Source organism: Ostrinia furnacalis, unplaced genomic scaffold (genome assembly GCF_004193835.3).
Source record: "Ostrinia furnacalis isolate ACB-3 unplaced genomic scaffold, ASM419383v2 OfSCF6054, whole genome shotgun sequence".
NCBI classification, from domain to species: domain Eukaryota; kingdom Metazoa; phylum Arthropoda; class Insecta; order Lepidoptera; family Crambidae; genus Ostrinia; species Ostrinia furnacalis.
The window spans coordinates 311,923-333,115 of record NW_021136293.1 but is presented as its reverse complement, the minus strand read 5'-3'; the positions used below and the strand labels follow the sequence as shown (position 1 = coordinate 333,115).

Here is a 21,193-nt window from a genome sequence, read left to right as displayed (position 1 = left end):
TAAGTTTTTATTTTGTATGTGATTGCTTTTTAATTATGTAGTTAGATTGTTGTTAGGAAATAAGTTATTATTAATTTTATTTTGTTTTTGGCACTCGCAGGCGCATTAACCTACTCGTAATATTGATGCGCGAAATTTAGCACGTACCTATTAAAAACTAGTCATTTCAAACAGAAGTAAGAAGTATATTGCGCAGGTTTTTGCACAGTTAACTTTTTTATAATACCTACGAGTCTTTCATGACGATAATATTAATACTATAAAAACCCATCCAACATACTAGCTGGCTTAATTCAGGATTCTGTAGTCATTTATACTCGTACTTCACAAAAGCAAAAAAAGTTATTTAAACTCTACATAGACATAAAAATTATCGTCGTTGGTTTCCTAAATAATGTGCCAGTCAATAGGTCGGAGCCCTGAAATATGAAAAGGAATAAATAAAAACCTTTTTCGATAACACTGTTGATACCCAAACTGATCTATATATCGACCTCCAGGGGTCGATCGCGACCGCCTAGAGGTCAAGTAAGGGAAAAATAAATCATGGGGATCACAGACAAATAGACCTCGATGAATCGAAATTGCTTCTGAATCCAGCTTTGATGGGAAAAGACTTCTGACTTACTCGTACAGCAAGAAATACGAGTATGTCATGTAGTATTGTAATCTAAGAGACGTAATGCCACGTAATGCGGTGGACATGTTTGGGGTTAGACTAAAATAAATTAGGTTTTATACTACAATCAATTTTATAAAATTGAGCAAACATGAGATAGTTATAGTAGTACCATACCTAGTTCTATATTTAACCGACTTCATTTAGGAGCTTAAAGTAGACGTCTTTTATGCCGCAATCAAAATTACCTTGCCCACGAAAGATTAATAATTACCGAGTTCTTACTGTGCCTAGGCCCTAGCTAGACACACAATGATTGTCCGTGCACAAATTGTATGTACGTTCAAAAATCAGATATCAGGATCTGAATGCCACAATAACCATTGTTTTAAGAGCAACTTTGCAATCTTTTTATTCTGCCTGCTTTAACGACTTTCCTGCAGCAATTCTCGGTATTTGAGCTCAATAACTACCTTATTCCTGCTACGGACCCCACGTCACGTGTGGAATTTTCTCTGTTATTAGTATTTGCGATATTTTCCTTCGCATTTCATTTTCTAAGGGTTTGTTCCCACGGAGATATCCTGTTTTTTGCAGAAACTATCTTTTGCAGGATCCACTTTAGTACCTATACGTGTTTTAATATTGACGTTCACACGAAAATCCCGTTTGGAGTGTCCCGCTAAAAACCTATCCGTTCGAATTTGTAGTTCGAATTTCAAACTTATGAGATTTGACATGTGTGTTCACATGACAGTCCAGTTTTGCAGATCCAGTAATGCAAAGATCCCGCAACTGGATTGACATGGGAACAAGCCCTAACCTTGCTGTTCCAGACTCAAATGTTTTCCATTTGTAGGATTTTCTTTTATAAAATTGGCCGTTACGTGAAAATGGTTCGTTGAGTTACATTACATTATCAAAATACCTGAAAGCAAAAAGGTCGGTCTATCTTTAGATTGCCCTTTTACGATGCTTTTTCCATTCATTCTCAATTCAAAAAGTTTAATTACAAACAAAATGAACATCAACCTTTAAAGAAACAGATTTTCCATCGTGATATGATGGATGATGGAAGGGATGTTGAAAATTTTATTTAGTATTCAAGACTGTTATAATTTTTAGGTACCCTGAAAACATGTTTAATGCTTAATAATAAATCTTTATTGGTTAGGTACCCACAGCTAAAAAAAGTCAAAAACAAGTTATTGTAAAAGTTAAAAGCAGCATTTGAATTCGCAATTTTTCACTATTTGAAATAATTTTTGAAATAGTGAAACATTTTTTTTTATTGTAACTTGCAACCTTTTTCGACCTTATTTCTAAGTCAAGAACAGATTTAGAACTTCCTAAACGTGTACTGTATAAGGGAGAGTCCGCTAATTTGGACCAGTTTTTTTCAATCCCATGNTTTTTTTATTATTAAATTTAAATGGGACCACCCTTGAGGTATTACCTATACGCCGAAAAAAGATTTGTTCAAATCGGTTCATAATTGGCGGAGTTATCGCGTAACAAACATAGAAAAAAAAAAAAAACATACGGGTCGAATTGAGAACCTCCTCCTTTTTTGAAGTCGGTTGAAAAGTTACTTGAAAACAATGAAAAAATACTTTTCAAAATAAAACACACGTGTTTGTTGTCATGGCAAAAACCACATGGCCGATATTAATTGATTTTAGTTGTGTATCGCTGAGTGTTGCAATTACAGACATTCAATAAATACTTCACGAAATATAAGGGTGGTACAATTTACCCGGCGGTACAATATACCGAACTCTCCCCTACCTACAACACTAAAAGGAAAAACTTCGGCCACGCGTTACATTGAAGGAAATTATTTACATCGTCGTTCTAGAATACGTTTGAGTTATTGCTTCAAGAACAAAGGTCATTGACTCTCATTGATGCAAAAACTGTCTGTTAGTAAAACTGGTTTTGTATATTCGTATTATTTTATCAATAATAGAATTTGACGATGTCAATAGAATTAATTAGATCGGGGCTTTCCAGTAAGTACCAGTGGGATTTATCTGGCTGGTTTTTTACTGAAATATTGATTAATTAGTAAAATAATGATTTCAGGGAAAACTTTTAGTTTAAATATGATAGTGTTTGACAGATACTCTGTTTAATATCAATCGTTATGGGACCTATTGATATCAATTTGGTTGTACAGGCCATTAGAATTTTAAGCATTTATTAGTTATTTTGTAACATGCTGAAAATTTCAAAAAAGTCATTACATTTAAGTACCTACTTATAACATTTTATGGTTTGGGAAAGTTTCTTTAATTTATAATATTTAGGAAGTTCTTATAATATAAAAAAAAGATTTTTTTAAAACATTAATCAAAATAGAAGCAGAAGTCTCGCCACGGCTGAATTTTCAAACCTTTCACGTTTAACCCTCAAGAGCCGAGATCCTCTGTCAAGTTAAAAATAAACCCCATTACAACAATGGCTATTCCCGATTGCAGCGAAATTGCATCATTAAAACAAGAAAATAACGTTCAGTTTTACGACACAGCGGTGCGGGGGGAACCTTCCAGTTTATATTGTAAAGGACGGAGCGACCACGCCACTCGTTCGCTAACATTCATACACGGTGCTCTAGGATTGTCTTTTTAGAATTCGAATCCAATTACGCGTGACAACTTTTCGAGAAAAAAAGTATACTGTCAAAACTTTCCCGCTAGAAACCTCTTTGGTTTTATCACAGATTAAAAACTTTTTCCCGCGTTTTTTGTCATACGAATCTGTGTTCCGTTTGACGGAAAGATAATTTTGTGTATCGAACTAACGGGATGAACTGTTCGCTTCCCTAGTGCAGTGCAGTGCCCTCTACGTTCCGTTCCTCCAAACTGAAGCCAGGAAGGCTGTAAACATGTCTTTGCTATGGATGGGCGCGTTTAATCTTGGGTTAACTGTTGGAGCTACTTATGCGGTGGTTAAAAGGTACGACTCACTTGCATTATTTATCTTTTTACTCTTTTTAATATTTTAAGCTTTTTTAAAATATTATTTCATTTATTAATCTTTGTTATACTTACAATACAAAAGTTAAAGCAGCATTGTTGACCACGCAGAAATGTTTCGTAAGTTTTCATAATTAAGAAATATTTGTAGTGAGTATCTCATTAATTTATAATAAGCAACAAAAAGTTAAAAAAAAAATCCTTCCAAATGGAGCCTTTAATTAAAGTTTTGGCTCCATCGTACACCTTTATGCATCACAATATTGCAAGCAAATATTATCTTATGAATACCACGTGGTCTAACTTTTATAAAAGTTTCTGGCAACTTGAAGACATAAAATAAAATTGCGTGCGAATTATTTTGAAACCAGTTCAGTGACTAAGAGCAATAAATTACAACCCCGGTCTACACGACCCTCGCTGAAGTTTGAAAGTTCACTTAGAAGCACCAACCTTGACCTGCATCTGTCAAATGCACCGTCTCATTCACAGACTAGAAGAGTTTTTTAACTCAAACTCATTCACAGGCTAAAAACAGTTTTTTAACTCAAGCTGGGTTTTACATGATGCAAAGTGCCTTTGGTTTGACGGCATTTTGTGTCTTTTACCTTGTGACGTTGTAGGATGTTTAGAAAACTTCCTCAATGATTGACTCATTTCTTCTTAAGTAGAGTATAGGAAAATGGCCTTGTCCTTGTAAATATAAAAATCACTTAACTAATTTTAATAGTACGAGATCTATGTACCTACAGAATACTTACAGAAATCAACAAAATAAATTACTGCTTTCTAGTTACAAATTAACCTTTTTTAAACTAAGATGTTAGAACTGTACGAGTAACGTAAGCATGCGCAGTTTCTTTCAAAAACCGTTCATCAAATTTTTGCTCCCTTACGACCGTTTCACATAATAATATGAATTTTGTTTTCATAGGGGTCACTTAAAAATTAGGGATTGATGGTGAAAACGGGTCTTCTTCAAAAATGGAGTGGTTCTATTTATTTATAACAAAAGTGTTGATAAGACAACGGCATTTCATCCTGAATTATTTCACCCGTAGAAACCGTCAAACCTAAGAGATACGCGATGTCCCCTCTGACGCAAGTAGACCTGCGGGCGATAGTTTTAAAATTAACTTATTTACTTAAGGTAAAGACAGCATTCATGAAATACCACAGACAAGTTTGGTTGCACGCGAATGGATGTTAATGAACTTTACCTAATAAGTACATTCGGTAATATTTATTTTAATTTTCTGTACTTATCTAGTTATTGATCCAAAAATTATAATATCAAGTCGGCCATTAAGAATATAATAATCGTGTCAATATTTACTTACTTTACTTTCATTTATTGACGTACACAACAATTCCGTAATTACTTTTATATTACGATACAACCTTCGTACAATATAATTACCTTTACCATCATCATTACCTTCATGGTATCGACCCCCATGGTAAATAACTCCCACTCACAGAGTAATAATAAGTAATCACAATAACTAGGTACTTATACAATGGTGACTAGTTTCATCGAATGTGATCTGTTTATGATGGACTGAAAAAATAAAGTATGTCAAAACATGACTATGACCAAAAATAATAATGTTTGGACATTTGTACACAGTGTTATTTTGCCCCAAACTAAGGCAACAGATTTATTACATGCAAGTTAACGTTTTTTTTGCAAAACACTGTTCAAATGCATGAATACCGAATGTTTTTACCTGACTGCGCCAGAAGGCGGGTTATCTTTTTATCCTATATTGTCTGAAATCGAATCCGCGTCCTCTGGGTTTTTCTTAACCTATTCTTCACCCTATAGTATAATGCCACTATTATTTAGGAAAAATGAATCTTCTTTTCTCAAACAAAAATATTTTTTCCTGATGGAGCGAGATTCGTTGTTTCCGTATTCATTACGATCATTAATTATTTCCCTTGAAAATCTCTGATTTCCTTTTGCTCTTGCATTTTATACGGGTAGACATAAATCACTCGCTACCATACAAACATAATCTATGGTCCTTGATATAAGCTCTTTTATTTATTTATGAGTTAAACTAAGACAGATATTTTACAAGTAGATTACAAAGAACTAACTCTTAACTAGTTTTGAAACTCGTGCTAACAACTTTTATGAAATAAATACGAATGTAGTCATGAATATTATAAATGCGAAAAGTAACTGTCTATTTGTTGTACTTTATAGGAAATTTTGATATACTTGTAGTAATAAATTACACCTAAGTAGGTATATTAAAAACAGACAACTTATCACTTAAAATACCAAAAGACACCTCCTTTGAATTTATTACTTTGGGTGAAAGGTTCTCACATCAAGTTATGGGATACCTATAAAGTTACATTTATGTTTCTGGTCATAAATACTATAAAAATGTTTCTTCAAATAATATGTATAGCAATAGAGCCGTCTTGTAACATTTTTTGTATCGTAATCATAGGATTTTTGTACGTTTTTCATAACATTTCTATCAAGAATGTGGTATAAATTTTACATTTGAATTTCTATAATGCTTCGCTAACCAAATATTCAACCTTGAAAAATGGACAAATATTATTCCTGGCGGGCACACACTTCAAATACCTGTCTGTTCAAAACATATTTGTTTTTTATATTTAATCAACGTATTTGCTGATGTACAGTTTGCGTGCGAGTGCCAATTCCCATTAGGGTACCGGGTATTTGAAAATTTATTCTATTTGCGCCCACAATGTTGCCAAAATAAGGCTCATTGGGTTAGCATTGTCACTTGAAATTAGCTGCACGCTCAAAGGGCTTCATTCCCGGGGGTGTTTATTCTTGTTTTAAATTAAATGGATAAGCTGAGTTTTTTCAGCCTTTAAGCCTGCTTTTGGCACATTTCATGACAGACCTTAAAATTTAATCCGTCTCTATTTAAACAATACCTACGCGAAGAATTTTTTTGTGTTTTGCGCCCGTCATTTTTCATTGAAACTATCTGGATAACGTTGTATCACTAAAGTGCATTTTAACCGTTTTCATAATTGGATCAGCACTTCTAGTAACTAACCCTCAAAATGCTGGTACAAAAACATTACCTCCTATATTTTACCCGCTGAGCTTCAAAGATTTAAAGCTGTATTGAGCTCTATTTCGTCGACTTCATCAGAAATCTTTTAGACGACTGCACTTTGAGTGGTGGAGATAGCAGTTAAATACACATCAGTACGGAGAAGTCGCCTCTATTGACTTTAAAACCGAGGTCGCTTCGTTCCCGGGGGATTATCAGGATAGAACGGTGGTTGACTTTTATCGTTAGAGTGCTTAAAGCAAACTCATATAGCAGGATGGATAGTATTTTGTTACGTTTATACGCTATCACTTTATTAGCTTATACGCTAACCGCCAACGTATTATAAGTAGTATAAAAAGGTTACTTTTAATCAAGTGACGTCCACTGTTCTAAGATCTCCCCCAAGGATTTCCCGCGACCTTCACTAGATCGTTAGTCCACCAAATGGAAGCAAGTACCTATACATTTTTTACTATACGTCTAGTGAATGCGATCGCAGTTTGAAACCATCTTGTAAACTCTATAAATGACACTCATTTAAATAATACTTCATCATTAAAATAGTGTACGACCTAACTAATTTACGTGGCAACAAAATGGAATAGTTCCATTCTACGCCACCATAAACACTCTAGTTTATATGCAGCGCCTTTGTACTGCTAAACTCAAAGGAATTATGCGTTTATTTGTGTTACCGATTGGCAGCCAATGATTATTTTCTACAGGCTAATCCGTGAAAATGAAACTCGAACAATCTCGACTCTATGTCTGTAGGAACATATTTACCTAACCCTGCATCGTTAAATCAGGCAAGAAATTAAATTTTGTATTGTTTTTGGGCTTAACACAAGGTAATAATGTCAAAAACATGCGGTTATTACCACATGTGGTACCATTGACTAGTTGGGGGTTAAAATTAGGGCATAAGCACACTTTATTACTTATCGTTTTCTTACATTAATCAGTACCCAGTTGGAAAAAAAGTGAGATAGGCAACTGCAGAATCGAAAAAATATTCATAACCCACATCACTGTCAGAGCGAAGTGAATAAGTTTAAATTGGATTTATGAAAAAGTGATAACGCTTTCCTTAAACATTTTCTTCTCCGTTTTGTAGTATAGATAGGTAGGAACCTATAATTATAGGCTTACTTCTTGATAAAAATCTCTCCCGGGGGGTGCAGAGGCGATCTATAGCAGAGCGAGCTTATTTCCTTCAGAAAATGCCTGTTCGCTTAAGTTACCTACTTAACTTTTGTATAATCTTAACTATATGCTGAAAGAATTAATTGGTTGATGTCCTGCTAAAAAAATATTTCAGTCCGTAGTTAAAATCATTTCAAAATATAAAAGTTAACGACTTCGAACACTTCACGCTTTTGATTCCTAAAAGGGATTTCTCATTAAAGGTAACACGCCAAGGTGTGTAACAAATACAGGTATTAATTAGAAGTTACGTGTTCAAACGGTCTTTACACTGGACTGTCTCTACCTTCTTTCCGTTTCATAACAATAAACACTATAGAGTACGGCGAAGTAGGAAAACTCGTACATTTTCCACCTGTAAAGAAAAATCAAGGATAGTTTGTAAAACCATTGACGTCAGATCTATTCAGCTGTGTCTGCTTAAAAAGTTAAATAAGGAAGTGTTTTATCGCTTTAGGAGTAACTAGTTTTTTTACCCAATGACGAGTATTTGGGTAAATTCATGTGTTTGTTTAGACAGCTCTGTAAACTAATCAAACCGAGTTAAAAAGTAAAGGCACAAAATTCGACCAATATGTGCCTTACAAAAATAATATCCCACTGTCAGATGATTCAAGCTATAGTAACGTCCTAACCAAACTACTAACAAGTTATTAAAACGCTTTATTTTAACATAATGATGTTATGTTTCGTTAATTAATAAAACTAGTCTACTACTCGTAATTAGTTCGTTGTTTTCTAAATATTGAAAAATAATTTATTACCTTTTCAATAAATTAATGAACTGATCATTAGGTTCAAATGTAATTACTTACGTCATTCATTAACAAATTCCCTGAACTTGACTTGTGTGTCCAACCTTGTTGGTATTAATCACTCCAATGTCAAGTGCACCAACTGCCAGATGACGGCTGCATACATTTTCGTCACATACCGGTTCCAACTGACCTACTAACCCGATATTTGGCCAAGAGTAAGGCATGTTGGCCAAATGAAAGGCCAAGTTCAAACGCAGTATTGGCCCAACCCACCTACGAGTATAGCTCGCTGTTATGTTAATGCTGGCCCAATAGTACCTAATAATGGTGATGCAATAAACCAAGCTTAGATTAGAAGAGAGAGACTATTGAATTACGAAATATCAAACCGCCATATAGGTAACTAGGAATATTGCATTAAAATATCGATTTATGATACACGTGATTTGCACATTTGTGAGGTTCTGGCTCTTTTCGTTATATATTATTGGTATCGTAAACTATCGTAGAAATATGTAAATTATAACGTCAATGCAATGATAAAACTGTCGTTACTGATATGCCATTCCAAAATTACTGATTTAATTTAATTAAAAATTAATTATTTTTGCAACATAGATTGCTTGAATTTGTGTCTGTCTTGTTGGTTGTCCTAATTAAATAAATAAATAAATAGGTACACTAATAATAGCCAACGCTTATCATCGGGTATTTTTGGTGATATTAACATTTATTTATATCATTGGGTATTTTTGTTTATACTTTGAAGCATCTTATTTAGTTTAACATAAGGTACCTACACGTTATCAAGCCAATTTAATTTTAAACCTTTGAATATGGAGATGGAGAGATGTCAGCAAAGACATAAATAGGTACCCGTATTGTCAACTAAGATAACCTATCCACGCCACCACGGGGCTATTTACGTACGTAGGTTGTAGGTATTGGTTCTCGCTTCCAAATAAATACTAAGCTTCATACACTTTTTTTTCATAAAATAGCTAAAAATTAAAAACATTCAGCCGTGTACATTGTCTGTGTTTCCAGCCAGTGCGCGTTCAGTCAATCCATCACGTGATAGGTATGTCGGTCCTCTTTGGCCACAAAAAAGGGTCGGCGGTACAGATTCGCATTCGGGCCGTTTGGTAAGCTTCATTATGGCGGACTACCTCTCTGAAATATTTTATACGAAGCCACAATTCCCAAACGCGTAACACCGAAATCTGCACGTGAACCTTTTTTCGAATGCTGAAAGAAAATTAAAAACATACACCTGTGTGTATGTTTCTAGCCAGTGCGATTTGCAATCAGTCAATCCATGTCGATATTCTCTGACTGAGTGGCTGCAAAAAGGGTCGGTCCAGTTTTGCAAACCGAATCGTGCGGGCTACCTTTCTGGAATGTGAAGCCACAGATCATGTAGCATCTAAATTCGGACACATTTTTTGTAAAATGGACAAAATAAAAACTCATAGTCAGTTCGCATTCAGTGTAAAAATTGTGTTTTACATTTCCCTTTTCCCAACATTTACAAAACACGCCTCATAAAATCTAGCAACATTTCATTTTACTTACATAACACAATCGTATTGATACCAATCGAAAACCTTTTGGAATTGAGTGTTCCCACAGAGCATGGAATCCTCTCGGCGCGCGACGATTCCATGCTCTGTGAGTGTTCCGAACCACACTGTAGTACATTACAGATGTATATTTTGCTTAATTGCCAAATCTAAGTTAAGACTAATGGGACCGTACCCACAAAATATTTTCAGAAGCCATGCTATGTGTATTAGGTATTCACAAAGTTTCAACTTGAAGTATTGCTAACACCTGTGCATAGATGGACAAACTCGGGAATTCGAAAAAGGAATGTTTGACGATGGAATGTTTGTCAATGGTATGTTCCCCGCAACAAAAAAGTTGTCATTTTATTTTAAGGCCGGATTCACACATTGGCCCCAATGTTGGTCCCAACGCCGCACATGTGTGTGGAACTGTGGATCTAGTAAATAGCTTGTCCCAACGTTGGTACCAATCCAATACTATTTTCTAGATTCACATGGACGACTGGCGTTGGGACCAAACATTGGGACATACAAGAATACGTTACGGTATACGTAAGTTACGGTTTTCAACACACCACTAACTCATGTGTTACGAGAAAACACCGAATGGGCCGTGGTGATTGTGCTTATGTGACTCAAATGCCCGTTTTCTCCCTGTTCCATAAAAATGTTACTGTCATATAAATTAACCAATAAAGCAATTTTATTTTCTCACTAAATATTGGCTAGAAGTGATTGCACCGAACTTTGAACTTTAAAGCTCACAACAAAGTGCAGAATTTAATTTTAGCTCAGGGAGACGTTTTATTATGAGAGTCTTATCTTGAAACTTCAGCGGGATCTGTTGTCGTGAAATACTGAAGTGTTTTTGGTATTTATGAATAACAAAATTTATTTCATGAACGGTTTAAACATGGCTAACGAACAAGGACTAACGGGACTATTAAAAAAATAAGTGTCAGATAATGTAACCCTTTACTTTGGACACCAGTTGTATTTAGTACCGTCAAATGTATTTGAAAAATAAGTTATAAAGATAATTAAAGAAAAAATCAATAAAAAGAAAAAAAGATAATAATAAAAAGAAATGTAGAACTAAATTATTTTCATTATTAGTATCTTCACATTTTATGACTTACATATTGTTCATTTCAAATTTTATGATAAAAATACACATTTTTATGATAAGAATCCTTAACACTGCGCCTTATCCAGGATTTTTCCTAGACAGAGGACCCTCAATTCATTTTGAACGTGACGTGCCATTTTTTCAACGTCATTTCTTTTGAGTTAAGACACAAGATGGCTGAACAGCGCATTTTACGTGCCTATCCTCGCAGGATCCTTACATAAAGTTTATCTTCCGTACTGTAATAAACATTTGAATGAAAAGTTCATCATTTTCAGCTCGAGAGGCTTAACGATATCTAGGTAGGTTCTTCTTTGCGTTAATCCTGGGTCATGACATTCACAACTCTCATGATAATTTTAATAGATTTCTAGTCTACACTTTTCTTACTATTCCCAATTGTTATACACTTAGAGTATGCGCACACCGTTGATTTTTAGTTGGCCGATAGTTGTGCCCGATTTTAATTTGTATGAAGAATCGGCCAAATTGAATCGGCGTAGTGTGCGCACTCCCATACATGCCCATACTGATCAACTGCCCGACTAAACTATCGGCCGACGAAAAATCAACGGTGTGCGCCTACTCTTAGTTATCATTTATGCAACCATTGCAAAAAATACTTTTTACTTTATGAACACTTGCTTCAGTCCAATGAATCTTATCTCAATTTAAACAGCATAAGTACTGAATTATTTGGTTCCTTGAGAAAACCTCGATGTAACCTAGTACCTTTTACTCTACATAAATCTTATGCATACGCACGATGCCATGGATTTCCCAAATATCCATTTTATGCTTCGTGTAAGTTTATAAACAGCCCCTCATCTATTGTATCCGCAATTCGCATACATAATACCTGGGATGCGCTTTGTGAAACGCTTTTACAAATATTTTCCCCGCTGTCCACTAGTGCGTAATAGGAACAAACGTAACACAATGACATGGAACCGTTCGCCAATAACTGGGTCACAGCGATGAGTGGAAAATGTGCCTACCTATATCTACGCAGAACTCGTAAAGGTTTGTGGGAAAATACCGAGATACCTATTTAACCTTTAATTTGTTAGACTTTCCTTAAATGAATAAGGATTACAGATGCAAAACTTGTTTTTCCGAGTCACGTAAAGAAACTTAATTGATGAAAATATGAAAAAATGATTCATTATTTTATTTACAATTAATTTCATTTTATTGGGTTTGCTTCGGTTCCAAGTATTAGATTCGTTAGTATTTTCAATTTAATACAACTAAAGCCATGTCTTGTAGTAAAAAAAAGTTTTTGTCATAATAAGTACTACTCACATAAAGAGCTTAAGTAGGTATTTACAGTAGTTGGTTTTCTCAAATAAAAATTCCCTTTTGGTCGTAAACACCACCACGTAAATACAGATCTTAAGCCAAATTAATGGTAGGTAACAGTTGGGCTATTAAATGTTTATTTAATTGGACCCTGCATTTTATTGCGCACTGAAACAACGAGCACTTAACTAAAACACCTACAATTAATATCTACGGCTTAAACGAACATTCTAGGTACCATTTACATCTAAATAGACAATTGTTTTCGTAAATTAAGAGTACTTGAGACTTCAATTCAGTTTTATTTCAGTCTGGATTTTGACCTTGATTGCATCCGCCATTCATATAAATGAACTCGGACTGACTTTATTTGTTTGTTTTTAGTCACAAAATTATAGTATAGCTAGTACCAGGATATGAACTAATTCGAGGTACTTCAATATACGTTCATAAAGTGGACCTATAAATACACGTGAAGATTAAGTCGATTTTTTTGCATCTTCATTGTTTGGGACCTAGAAGTTTCATCCAAGCGAGGGTCTACATAATTGAAAGCGCAAATTCAAACCAAAAAAGGCATTAAGTACACTATAATACCTATAATAAGAAAATTTGTTATTTACGACTACAGTTTCCTTTTCATTCCTTAGGAAGATTGTAACGAACAAAGGTTCCCGTTGTAACGAACCCGCAATATTAACGATAGGAACGAGGTATAAATCGTTGTTATTCCCGCCGTTGAGCCGGCAGTCCCGCCGCGGACACGCGCGCGGCGGGTCGTTGCGCTGCGACCTGCGCGACCGGCCCGCGGGGCGTTTAGACGCGGGGAGTTCGCGCGTTGTAAGGGTTAACAAATAATTATTGGAAATAACTGAATTTTGATTAACAGATTTCTGATTTATTCGCCGATTTTCTCAGATAAACTGAATAAATAGTGAAGTATTTGAATAACAATCATTTTTATTAATTTATATGAATGAAAATAAATTTCTGATTTTAGAAACGTTAACGTCTAAAGTTAAGTACGATTGGACAAACTGATTTTTTAAATTTTCTTTGAAAATCAAGGAAGAAAATTACCCGCTGAAATGTAAAATTCCTTCTTTTTTCGTCTAATTATTTGACAGACCATTGCCTCTATTGAACCAGCTAGACAATAGAAATCTATTACTCCAAAATAATTTCACGAATAATAGGTAGATTAAATACATGAAAGTTATGAGAGCGTTGAAAATTATCTTAAAAATCTAATTTAATTTAAGTTTCTTTGCACTTTCTCAGACCACATTCCAATTACATACATAATGTGTATCTTTAACGTAGGAACTAATAGCCAAACTTCCCCCAGCGACTTTGATATAGGAACTACATAATAAGTAAAGCCCCTTATCGCCCTCGTACGTGTGTTGATAAATGACTACCATCGCGAACTTAATACAAGTTTGTAATGAAATTTTCGTGTGAGAATAGTTACGGGCACGTTAAGCTAAACACTGACGTCTTATGTCATTGTAATAAGTGTTATTTTGCAACAAAAATGTATTGTTTAAAGTGCATGAGTCGTGAATTGACCGCAAGTTTGCGAAATGCTGAGCGGGCTAAAATAGCAAGCGAACTATGCTGACGTATCGAATTTTTAACTAATGAGTATTGGTAGCTTGTAAAGAATTCAATATTAGTTCCCTTTGAGCGGCAGTAACGTATTTCTTAAATGCTATATTTCTCTTCGCATCGTGTAAGATACTAATGATAATTTCACTGAATCTTCAAGACGATATTTAGATCTTATTAAAATAGCCTTTCATCTTTTTAATAACGTCTCTACTAGAAATCCGATTCCGAAAATCCTATACAAACAGAAATCTAATCTACACTAAACATTTTTATTGAAAATATCAGTGAAAGCTCAAGAAAACACTTTTGATCTATGTCTGGGACTATCCGATCCTGAATTATTAGTATTGGTAGAAATATTTACTTTTTCAACCCATCTCAAGATTGAATTAAAAATTCGACTCAAGCTTCCAAGTACGAGTACGATATGATATAGGTTACTCGCCTTAATTAAATCACAGCACCGAAAACAATAACAATCTCCAAGGAACAAATATTAATTGTAGTAGAGCGAAGAACCACAACTACGTAGTTTGTGTACTTAACACTATTATTTATTCTGTAGTAGCATCACAGTTAAGCAAACATAGTAACAACAATCCATGTTTCAAGCGTTACTATAAAATAAACAACTTCAGAAAACAACTCTTGACGTAGAGCCTTAGTACTACGTCATTATCTATATGTAAACAAAGCTGTCCGGGTGTCTGTTTGTACATGGTTCTGGTACAGTACCTACGCAACAGTTTGTGACAACAGAGATTTACTTACATAACGTCGAAAATAATAATAAAAAAGTCGTGTATTTAGAAAATTACCAATACTAGTTAACGCTTTCCATGATAGTGAACTGCTATAGCAGTCATAACAATTAAACTTCTATTGTGTCTGGGTTACTGTAAAGTTTTAAACCCTCGTGGTAAGCTAAAATGCTTGTGTTACGAGCATTCGTGGCGACGTTTATGAACCCGCAATCCTCGGATCACGAGTCGGCAAGTCCGATACCTTCATCGGCTAGATCATTTAGGTTTTCTGAAAGTTTCAAGTCATTCAGGATCCTATTCCGCTCAAAATTCAGTTCAATCTCAATTATATGTCCTGTAATTAATATAAATGCGGTCAAATATCTGCCTAGTCTTGTATTAAAAAAACTAATTGAAGTTCAACCAATCAAAAGTCTCAATCTACCGTATGCTTGAGTTTAAACCAACTTTAGAGCTTCTTTCCGTAACACGGACTTAAGAATCATTGCGAAGCATTGGGTCCCTAATGTAGAGTATTTCAAAGGATGTGTCAAATAAACGGTATTTATTACACGAAAGAGCTAAGCGAGCGGAATCCAGACAAGCTGCAGACAGCAAAACCGTGATGAATGTATTTCTTAGAAATATCACTGAATTACTGCCACTGTAATGCTTCTAAGTAATCACTTAGTACTTAAGGCTTGGTATTTCTGCTAAAGTAGGTATTTCGCGCTGTCAAAATCTGCGCGCGCAATACTTCGCCGAAGACAGCGCGCCAAAGAGCTCTCGCGGCTACACAGTATAGAAATACGCACTTAGAAATACGCAGTTGGTTAGGTTAGGTTGACTTCCTTCCGTTCAAGCGTCACACTCACAGCACTTTCTAATACAAATCATATCCAAGTGATACAAATTAAAACAACTTTCCAAAATTTTTGGGAATATATTTTAGAATCGAATAAATATGGAATATAACTGCCAAAGTAAACACGGTTCAAAGAGGCGTGGCGTCACCCGACCTTCCGGAAGTTCCGCGTGGGCTAAAAGAATTTCAAGATTACGTCACCCGACCTATCGGTAGATCCTCGGGAGCTTGAGCGATTGGAAAAACATTTTATGATCAGTTACTCGTAGTAGCGATTATTTAGAGCTTGGATAATAAATTATAGTTGTTGCAATTCACAAAGCTTTGCATGTGGTTAATTACATTAATCAGTACATGCATCAATTTTGTTCAGTCTTTTTGTTTATTAATAAATAAAAATATCATACTAAAATTGCATACATATTTGTTTGTATTGGCACAGAATAATAATAAGTACTACGTACAGAAGTTTTACTTCGCGAAGGTATTTAAAAAAATGTATGCTCAATGTCATTAACAATATGGTGTAATTTAGCTTGTCTCAAGAGTCAAGCACCATTTTGTTGACAAACGTCAGTGATCGGCACTGCGCCGAAGCTATAGGGCTGACTTCGGTAAAATTATGTGACGTGAGTTGCCAAACTGCGGAAAATGGCGGAAGAAATACATGATTTAGCATGAATTATCATGAATAATNACCCGGCCTTAAATCAATCGATTTACAGCCACGCTTTTGTAGTCTTCAAGCGACAACATTATAACATTTATTATCGGTTTATAAACTGATTTTGTTTACGAATGTTTTGAATTGCCAGTGTGTATTTCATTCACGGTGACTGGTCGCACGACAGGTGTATTTAAGTGAGTGCTGTTACCTCTACATTTCAGGCAGGAGTTTACGCTGCATATAAGCACTAAAGCAGCTACCTGGTTTACTTATTGATGGTTTGAATGTACTTAAAGTTTGCGTTAAATAAAATTTGGAAGTCCATTTGTAATACCAATAATAAAATCAACTACATAGAATTTCTGAAGGCCCTAACTTAGTAAATTGAGTAAACATCTAATAATTGATTGCAACTATTGCAAGCGCAACAATATTGACATTTTAGGTTAGTCTATTTCAGTCGATTTTCATCATCGTAACTACAAATTCTATTCGCGTGGACTTTCGATTGACTTTGTGGAAATGATTCGAGTTATTATCTCGATTTGTCTATGGATCACGCCACAGGGCTTTAGGGAGATAGAATTCACTCCCAGAAATTGGTCGAGTAGTGGAAATAATATTTTCTATACTGTCTGAATACAACCTAACTAGAACTAAGCAAGAGGGAGAACTTCTGAAATTTTTTCAGGGCAAAAGCACTTAATTTGATGATAATCAAACAAAATACTAGGTAAAAAAATGCTATGCATAAATTTTAGAGATAAAATAGTAAAAAACTAAAGAACCATGAATAAAAAGATATTGCTTTTGTTTGAAATTGCCTAAGTCTTCTTTGAATAAAATATTCGCAAAACTTTTTTCAGACATCGTTTGTAAAAACAAACTTGTCCCGTCGTTAATAGTTAGCAGAAGGGAAGTTGTAGCTAAACGCAGAATAATTGATCGACTTTGTTAAAAAGTTACGACGCTTGTGTACAGATGATTGGCAGGCCTTTGAGCGAATTGATGGGTTTAACAAAAAATTTGGAATATTTTAGTCATAAAAGGACAATGTTCGTTCTCCATACATTGTTCGCCTAAAGAACCAACAATTTTGACATATTACTACCCGAAAGCGAAATAATACGATTCTGTGTGTAAGAACAATGATTCCTGATGGACACTTGCCATAAAATTAATGATTAAGAATATTAAATCACAGCGATTTTATAATATGTCGTTTATGACAACATGGCGTCTAATGTATTGTGTGAATGTATGAACACCGATTCGCGAAAAATGTTTTGTATTGTCGTCACGCCGAGTCGCAGCCAAATAGTATAAAATAATAGAACAAGTTTTAGAAATACAACTCGGCATTCCACTTTTACAATATGCCCACATATTGCACGTAAATAAACAACATGAATCGTAGGTTGTTTCCACCCTTGTCATCTGACACATGAAATAAACTCCTATTGTATTATAGATATCGAAGCCGAATCGTATACAGGGTGTTTCTTGTAAGGTGTCAAGCCGAAGGCAGGTGATAGGTGAAGACTAGACCTATCGATTTGACCCCCATGTATGTTCTACGATTTTTCATAGTTTAGATACAAATTTTTTGCTAGAAACATAAAAAATATGCTATTAGCGGAACATTCTAAAATTTTCAACTTAAAAGTTAAAAAAAAAGAAGAAATTCCATAGGTCCAAAATAATTTTAAAAACTGCGCAGTTTTCTGAACTTTCATAATAACACAAAAAAACATGTACTTAATAGGCCATTATTTTCTGTAATCGCTCCACTAATGTGGTAAGTCGGAGATTCCGTTACATGTTTTTGACTTTCTTAGGACTAACTAATGATTGCAATTCTCTAAGTTTACGTTACTTAGAACACATTTAAAGACAATAACTGAACAGAACATTTTTTTATCCACAACGAGGAATCTCTTGCCCTTCATCTGATTTTATTTTCAAAATCGATATTTTATTGTCTATGATGGCCGCAGGAACATCACTATACATGGACTCCCAGCAATAAAGTACGGTAATGCCTCGTACAGATTTTATCGGCAAAAATTATGGAACTTGATAGGTTTTAGACCATGCCACGCACCAAAACGTCCGGAAGTTGTAATAGTATTATAGAATAAACGTTAAAAGACTTATTTATTTAATTTTTCAATGCTTAAGTGTCCATTAGAATGAAAGGGTGCTTAATGTATTAAAAAAAATAGAAAATAATTATGATGGGTTAATGTTTTTGGGCGGTTTTTTAGGCGGTTTCTGACAATGTCCTTTGGTTCAACGCGAACAAAAACGGTACAAATTAATGAATAAACATTCCATTTCTCAATTCTTTCCTACCATTACGACTAACATTTGAAAAATAACACCCATAATTAATTTTCCAAAGTATAAAGCTTGATTTGCCGTCCGTCAACGTAAATACAAAATTTTCCGTTTATAAAATTTTATTTCGGTAATTATTCGGAGGCTTACGTTAACGCAGGCCTGCCTGTTGGGAAAATTACCCTCCATTTTGTGCTGTATTTACCATTACGCATGTATGCTTTAGCGGTTTTGCGGCTTCTCTACGAAAGCCGATAATTAATGTAATTTAATAATACCTACTTAGGAACATTTTCATTGACGTACATTCGACACCAAAATTAAATCTCACATTTCTAAGTCTGTGTAACTTATTATTCGTATACAGGATGGAAATGGTAAGTGATCTCACTCGATTATTTCTAAACTCTACAAGATATAAAACTGGTTACTGATCCTGAAAGTTCTTCACTAGCTATATTAGCTACAAAATAAACTAGATATATCCGAAAATTCAATGTTTTAAAATTAAATCATTTATTGATACCGTTTGATAGAGCTAGTGCGTGAAGCACTTTCAGGATCAGTAACAACCAGTTTTTCGATATCTTGTATAGTTTAGAAATAATCGAGTGAGATCACTTATACTTATCATCTCCACCCTGTAGATATAAAAGTTATTATAGACATAATCTAAAGTGTACCACTTTTAATGGTGACCGTACTCATAACGTAGATTTAACCTTTTCATTGTCAACGCTCGCAATAAATGAACCGTTCATAATATCCATTACGCTTGAAGACGTACATGAACGATGTTTTCTTGTGACCCTTTTGCTCTTGAACATAGAGTTCACATTCGACAAGGAAGTGTGTGGGTAGCGAATGTGGTACTTAACGTGTTCAATTGCATTTGCTAAGGAAGGAGCTATGTCAAGGACGAAGCAAATGAGGAATTTCAATCTCTATTCGCTATAAGTAGTAGAATGTATGAGTTCCTGAACTCTACTTAAGGAAGTGATAGATGATGATAGACGACTGACGAAAATTGAAGGTCTTAATTTAAACTTTATTAACTCTGCTACTGACTGACTGGATGGATATCTACCTACTCGTAAAAAACGGATTGGATTTAGAGTGCGTGCTTTAAACTAATATGAAATGCGAAAGTCTGTAACATTATCGCGATTCAATAGCTGAACCAATTTTGATACATTTTGGTATAGACCAAAACGGGAACTACTTACTGTATTAGTTGTTTATTATTCGATGGCAAATATTTTGTTCTACTTGTATGAGTGGGCACAAAGGGCCATAAGATTTCCATTCCATCAAAAAAGGCTTCTAAACGAAGATGAAAGGATTTGAAATATGGTATGTTACATAAAGTAATTTAACAAAGTAATCTTATTATTATTCCTGAAATAAGTGTTTTTAGCAGTTCTGCCAACCAATTTGTGCAAATTGGATTTCGAATTACGCCTTGTCTGGTTTATATCGTAGTGATATTTCGTACAACCCTTGCCATTAGCAATAAGACCTTTTCATCGATAAATGTCACAACAACGCCTCTTGTTGTTTCTTTTGTCCGCCAATTTCTCTTTGTCTATGCCACGTTCCGAGACATCAGTCACTTGTGGGTCTAGTGGCCATAGTTTTTTAATTTGTTTATGCCTCCCGTTAGGGTTGTCTGGGAATTAAACAAGACGGATGTACGTAGGCTTTTAGCCCGTGGAACCCTAAGCAGGCCTGGCTCACTCCGCGCGGTACATCCGATAATTACCTACAGCGAAGCGCCCCGGCGGGTATTATATCAGTCGAGTGTCACGCGCGCGCTCGTCAGGACGCTGGCGCGTGGCGTGCGTTGTAGTAGTATGATTATTATTCTATGATCGAAGTATTATTTAAAAATGGACATAAAGAGAAAGAAATATTGTGCGGCGTTCGGGTGTTTAAACGAAAAGTAATCTACCGGATTTATCTTTTTTTTTTCGCTTTCCAAAGATGCTAAAAGGTATGTTGGCCATGTAGGTAATCAATAATTCTTAGGATAGTATAGGAACCTAACCTACTATGAAGGATTTCCATAATGAATGCATACTTACCTACATACGTACCTCATTACAAATAAGTAGATTAATTATTTTTTCACTAGACAGCAACCCTAACAGCGTAAGAAGAGTTCAGAGGCACGCGATAGAAAGAGACAAAACTTGTAGGTGAATAAAATTGTAGGTACGTAGTGCTGTGCGAGCTGAATTCCACTGTATCGCGTCTTAGCAAGACTCGCATTTATTTAAATCGTCTTGCGGAGTAATCCTTCTGTACCTGTACTATTACTTATTCTGTGCCCTAAGCGCGTT

General features: G+C 34.9%; 1 protein-coding gene across 7 annotated transcripts in view; it reads left to right on the top strand.

Annotated features, from left to right (window-relative positions):
• Flo2 (flotillin-2) overlaps positions 1 to 21,193 on the top strand; it is a 267,627-nt gene that overhangs the window by 235,053 nt on the left and 11,381 nt on the right. The window contains exon 1 of one of the 7 annotated variants that reach the window (XM_028317133.1): positions 3,208 to 3,577. The exons of 5 other annotated variants lie outside the window; for them this stretch is intronic. In XM_028317133.1, the coding sequence (XP_028172934.1) occupies positions 3,562 to 3,577 (16 nt within the window). In that variant the 5' untranslated portion in view covers positions 3,208 to 3,561. Of the gene's footprint in view, positions 1 to 3,207; positions 3,578 to 21,193 lie in introns of those variants that run through there. One more of the 7 variants, XR_003656638.1, reaches the window with a different exon arrangement.